The sequence below is a fragment of the Arachis ipaensis genome, chromosome B03 (genome assembly GCF_000816755.2).
Source record: "Arachis ipaensis cultivar K30076 chromosome B03, Araip1.1, whole genome shotgun sequence".
Lineage (NCBI taxonomy): Eukaryota > Viridiplantae > Streptophyta > Magnoliopsida > Fabales > Fabaceae > Arachis > Arachis ipaensis.
In genome coordinates, this window is record NC_029787.2 from 105,905,496 (window position 1) to 105,911,712 (window position 6,217).

Below are 6,217 nucleotides of genomic sequence, written 5' to 3' on the forward strand. Positions count from 1 at the left end.
GAATTATCTATAACATTTTTTATATATACAAAGATCTTGTTATATAATTAAAAATATCATGTAAACCATAATTAAAAAACACATGTAACTAATGGAAAGAAATTATAGTCGAGATATGTAAAAAATGGAATGTCCCTATAAACCATAACTAACACAGTACATGTTATAGAAATTTCAATCAGCCTGAAGGCATAAGCACAATTACTAGGCGGTTGTAAACGTGAACCTTATAAATGGAATGAATGTATAGTCGAGAAATGTTTACTATTACAAGAAGAAAGGATAAAGATATGAAAGGCAAATTTTAATATTCCAAGTGGGCGACGTCAAAATCAGTGCTTGCGTGTTCGTGGTTAATAACAAATCTGTGAAAACTTTTATTTCTCTCAACGCGTTAAGTTGCAATGCATTCCCTGGAGATACAAATTCATAGACCCGAGAGATTCTATATCATCTGATATTTCTTTATCGTTAAAATGCAAGCAAAAGTTGGAACAGGTAAATGGAACTAAATTTATAAATTGCATGGATAACAAATAGGTCTGTTGCTGTCTTTGAATTTGCCTTCAACTGCAAAACTATTTCATCCAATATATGGAGGTATAACAACGAGAAAATTTACTTTTCATGCTAACTTGGATGCAGCTGCACGATTCCGAGCATCAGCCAGATTAACGAAATACAAACCAAGGAAATTTAGGACCCTTATACACTTGGTAACGTATAAAAAATTTTCCTTCATCAAAGAACACCGTGTGGTCAATACTTTCAGCAGCGATCTTGTAACAACCGCAATATCTCCAACACCTACAACGAAGAACCTCACATTAATCCAAACTCACTCAAGGTAAATGAAACACAGTAACTACTTCTGCTCAACAATTAGCATAACAAAATCAAGTACATAGAGCTAATTTGCATGTTCCATAACAATAAAATCCTAATACAAAAAGCTCCATGAAATAGCATCAACAACTTTCCAAACACAATCCCTTCCATAAAGCGTGTTCTATGCAAATTTTAAATTAGATTACGAGTAACAATCGAAAGTGAGATTACCAAGCCACAAGTTGATTACCTCTATATTCCAGTCCACGGTGTTACCCACTCCGCCGATGTTCCTGGTTTGGCTTTGCGCTGTGCCTATTACATGGTCCCATCCCTCGTAAGCTCCGGCATCCTGCTTCATGCCACAATCGTCTCCCTCTTCTAACCATTTGTCTTGATCAGCGTGCAGGTTAAAGTTCGGCAAAACAGCCTATATCACAACAAAATTGAGCATAATGTTGCTGATGCAATGAGGTAAAACTATTTAACTAGTGAATAGAGATACTGCAAACAACTGTGTACCTCAACTTTGCTTAGTGTCATTTCCTTGGTGGGACACTGTTTATATTTTGTCGAGGTTGAGATTTTTTGTGGCTCAGTGCACCTCCTCTTTGTGTGCCCAATTTTCCTGCATCTCGTGCACTTCCTTTTTCTACCTTTGTGTCCACGTGTGCTGGGTCCCCCTTTGGTGCGCACAACAGTTGGATCTCGAACATCGCAGGCGGCATTCGGACTCTTATCCATCGTGTCATTGTCGCTGCGTACTTGTAGATCACAGCATATCTGCCTGATTCTGCTCATGCATTTCTTGTACAGATTGTCGTTTTTAGATCCGACGAACAAAATCCACTGCGAAGCAGCATGCAGGGCTCCATGTCTCAACAAGAAACCCTGCTCATCAGCTAGTACCGTCTTCTCAGTGTATTCGTTGACTGTCTTCACATCCTTCCTCCATCGACTCAAAATCAACCGCTCGGGAATTCTTTTTAGGTGCTCGTGCTTCATGACAAAAAACATATGCCTGCAAGGAAAACCTTCTTTCTCCCAAAATCCACATCGACAGACCAACCTCCCTCTTTTTGGATCGTACAATGCCACCACATTTTGACCGGGGAATCCATACTCCTCAACCATGTACACCATGGTTGTTGAGACCCGTCGTTTGATTACGAAGTTAACGACCGAGATAGAATCAATCTCCTTTTTGACTTGCGTGAATATGACCTTCGTGTACACCGATGCAGCAAACTGTTCCACGGGATCAAGACAGGTCGTCATAACGGGAACACCGTACATTGAACTGAACTGTGCAACCAGCTCATTGTTCTAGTACTCCCGTACTAGTAGTTCTAGATTTTGCACAAGCTCTAGAATAGTGTGCCTCGACGACAAAAATTTTTTTAGATGGGAATTGATGCCCTCACACCGAGACGTCGTGCGAAACCCAGCGCAAAACTTGCAACGCAAGTACGCATTTGTCCACATCTTCCTCTTTTCATACAGTTATAACGCCCAATACTTATTGAGTAACCCATACTGTTCAGCAACCTGTGCCCATTCACCCTCAAACTCTTCAACCTCCATGTTGGCATACAACCACTTGGCAAAGACATCACGGAACATCTGCTCGTTGGTGTTCGAGGTCACATTCTTATGTAGATGCCATGCACACAACCTATGGGTTGCCCGGGGCAACACTTCCCTAACTGCAGCGATCATTGATTCATCCCCGTCAGTCACAACAACAGAGGGCAGCTTCCCACACATGACTTCTAACAAGTTCTCCAACATCCACTTGTATGAACCGATTGTCTCATCTAAAACCAAACCGAACCCAAAAATCGTTGTTTGCTTGTGGTTGTTTGAACCTGAGAATATGACAAGGGGTCTGTTGTACTTGTTCTTCTTATACGTCGAATCAAATGCAACGACGTCTCCAAAGTGTTGAAAATGAACCCTGCTAGGACCATCTACCCAAAACATGTTTTCCAACATACCTTCTTCAGTCAAATTGTACCGGGCCATAGACATGGGATCAGCAGCTGCCTTGCCTTCCAAGTATACTATAGCAGCATTCATGTCTCCATCAACCACCTTTGCACGCTTTGACCGATCAATATAGTTTTATGCGTCTTTCTTGGTAAAACCCAAAGAAGAATAACCACCCACAATCCCAGCCATGTACCCCAGTATCTTAGACGTCGGCAACCTATACGCATGCATTCCATCGATGTGGGCCTTTGCGGAACCCAATATCACCCAGAAACTTCGGATCATGTGAACCATTCCCCTCGGTATCAATTCGTGGTTATGCTCGAGGGTTACTTTTCGAACCTTCCAAACCGAGATACCCTTATCAAGGTATACAGACATCAGGGCCTGGCAATTCGTGCGTGTCTCAGGCCTATGGAATCTCTTCCTGTCTAGTCTGTTGTAGTGTTTTCCATCCCTTAGGCCAGCCCTATTACAGAAGAACCTCATTCTCACTACAGTCCCATCTTCATCCTTTGCATAGTCTCCTTTACGAACCCCAAATCCGTTGCATTTTCCTACCCAACAATAAAACTCATATGCACGCTCTTCACTTCGAAACACCTTTTTCATTATATCCTCTGCACTCAACCCAGTCACGTCTCCATATTCACGACCATCTTCATCTGACAAAAACTTAACCTTTCTTAAGTCATCCTCGTCAACAACGTCGTTGTTTGAAAGGCATAACTCATTTTCACTTCCATCCGGAGACAAACCTTTTGCCTTGCCCATCCCACCATAGGACTCCATCTATTAAGTTGTAAAAGTTGGTTTTCAAAATAATAACTAATTCTGCTATAAAATTACACGCCTTAACCTCTACCAAGTTTCATGCCATCAAACATATATATACCAAATCAAAGGCTACTAAGGGCTAGATCTCATTATATGACATCACAATTACCAAAAAATGCATCCAAGCTATCTCAAACCCGAACATAATAAAACTTTTGACCACACGGACAAGTTATGCATGGAAACAAGAACAATTTAAACAAAAGAATACCTTCATTCAACAACTCAGCAACCCAATAATAGCCTATCTCAATCTCAAATATCACGATAACAACAAAGTACCAAATTACCAAAGTAATAATTTGAGAACAACAGGTACAAACAACAACACCCTAACAAATAAACAACCACAAGACCTGAATAGAAAATCCAGGAATTAACAAACTGCAACAACCGTAAAAATTTAACAACTTAAAACAGAAGCAGCCAACCAACTTAAGAAACTATCAAGTTAACAAATTCAAGACCAGGAAATCAATAACCAAATCATCATTCATTCGAAAATTTAAAACACAACATTTGAATAATCATTAATCGAATAATTATGGAACAGGTATAATAGAAAGTAAATGTATAATTTTTCCTACAAACATAGAAACTGAGAATGTTTTTTCAATCTGAGTAGGGTTAGCAGAATCTGAATAGTACAAGCAAGTTCTAAGCCGTCAACCATATATAAACCAAATCAAAGGCTACTCTGGGCCGCATCTCATTAAAAGACATCACAATTACCAAAATACATCAAAGCTATCTCAAAACCAAACCTAATGAAACTATAGACCACAAGGACAAGTTATGCATGGAAACAAGAACAATTTAACAAGAATAAGACCTTCGTAGAAAAACTCAGCAACCCAGTAATAGCCAACCACAATCTCAAATATCACAATAACAACAATTTACCAAATCAGCAAATTAGTCATTTGAGAAGAAAATGGCAACTCAATGATTATACACAACAATAGGTACACACAACAACAATTTAACAAATAAACAACCACAACACCTGAATAGATAATCCGGAAATTGAAATTGCAAAACCGTAAAAAATTTTGCAACTTAAAACGGCAGCAGCAAACCAATTTAACACACTATCAACTTAACAAATTCAAGTAAAGAAAATGGGTAAAGAAATCATCAACTAGATAAAAATTTTAACCACAACATTCGAATAATAATTAATCAGATACTTATTGAACAAGTATAATAGCAATGAAAATGTACAAATATTCATTGAAAATGTACAAATTTTCAATAAACATTACTAAACAGAGGCAAGAAAGAACAACCATCATTCAGCCCTATCATAAACACTATTACCAAGTTAAATAAAAAGTCAACCAAAAATCACTTTGCAAATCCAATTAAAAACAGCTTTTCACTTTGTACCCTAAACACCAATTAAATCACATGAACCAAAATTAATTTGAGGGAAAACGGCACAGTTCAATGCTTATGAGTTTACTGAGAAAAAAAAAACGGCAAAAGCAGCAGAACAAATCAGTTATCATTTATCACAAATTTTCAGATTTAAAACACAAATCAATAATCAAGTAATCAGAGATATTCAAAATCACAAATCACTACTTCAGACTTCAGAGACATTCAAATTCAATAATCCAAGTACTTCAGAGACATTCAAATTCTTTTTACAGCATTCAACAATATACAAATTTTCACCATTAGAAGCAAAGTAAGTTTCTATCATTAGCAACCATACATACAAATTTTCACAGAGTAACAGAGCATTCAGAACCATACATACAAATTTGCAAATACAAGACAGAATCAAACTTCAAATCAAGACCAAAGACCGAAGAAGAAGAATTGAAGAACCAAACTTCAGAACCAAAATGCAAAGCAAGACCGAAGCAAACTTGAAGAAAAATGGAACAAAATTTGAAGAAGAAGACCAAACCCTCAGTGAAGATGAAGACGAGAAGCCACTAACCTGGGTCCGTGCCGAGAAGCCAACGAAGATGAAGAGCCGAAGAGGACCTGCCGAGTTACTGGGTCAGGCGGTGACGATGGAGGACCTCGGTTAGGCGGCGACGATAGAGGAAGAAGCGGCAGTGTTGAGGACCTGGGATGGCGGCAGAGCTGAGGACCTAGGACAGCGGCGATGCTGAGGACCTGGGTTAGGCGGCAACCATGGAGGGCTAGGCGGAGGGCTGCGACAAGGGTTTCTTTGATTCTGTGTTCTCCATTACATGAATGAATGAATGATTGGGTCACGAGGGGGGGTTGGGAATGACCTGGATCCATTTCTTTTGGGTATTTACTGTAAAGGCCTATGACACCAAAAAGAAAATATTTTTGTCCAAGAACGAAAAAAAGGGCCAAGGCTTGGCCCCTAAACACCCAAAATTAATTACTCATTATCACATTTAGTTATACAATCTAATTATGACTCCCCTCACGTGATTTTATAAACATTTCCTGCAACCTCTCTGAAACCCCGAACAATTTGTCCCCTACCTATACCACCTGTCATCACCACAGCTTACCACCAATTATCTACGCATGTAGATACTAAATTAATATCTATACCATAGAACTT

At 39.0% G+C, this 6,217-nt stretch overlaps 2 protein-coding genes across 2 annotated transcripts; both read right to left on the minus strand.

Annotated features, from left to right (window-relative positions):
- Positions 293-2,146, minus strand: LOC110270275 (protein FAR1-RELATED SEQUENCE 9-like). The gene is made up of 3 exons (XM_021119209.1): positions 1,351-2,146; positions 1,079-1,258; positions 293-807 (listed from the first exon to the last, which is right to left on the minus strand). The coding sequence occupies exons 1-3, from the start codon at positions 2,122-2,124 to the stop codon at positions 769-771; spliced, it is 993 nt and encodes a 330-aa protein (XP_020974868.1). The 5' UTR covers positions 2,125-2,146; the 3' UTR covers positions 293-768.
- Positions 2,332-2,907, minus strand: LOC110269507 (protein FAR1-RELATED SEQUENCE 8-like). Its single transcript, XM_021117378.1, has one exon. The coding sequence runs from the start codon at positions 2,905-2,907 to the stop codon at positions 2,332-2,334; it is 576 nt and encodes a 191-aa protein (XP_020973037.1).

Excerpts from the sequence above, each read along its gene's own strand:
- LOC110270275 (XM_021119209.1), bottom strand. The coding sequence starts at position 2,124 with ATGTACGGTGTTCCCGTTATGACGACCTGTCTTGATCCCGTGGAACAG. Across the intron at positions 1,259-1,350 it reads TGACACTAAGCAAAGTTGAG|GCTGTTTTGCCGAACTTTAA; the intron begins GTACACAGTTGT and ends GTTGTGATATAG. Across the intron at positions 808-1,078 it reads CCGTGGACTGGAATATAGAG|GTGTTGGAGATATTGCGGTT; the intron begins GTAATCAACTTG and ends TCTTCGTTGTAG.
- LOC110269507 (XM_021117378.1), bottom strand. The coding sequence starts at position 2,907 with ATGAATGCTGCTATAGTATACTTGGAAGGCAAGGCAGCTGCTGATCCC.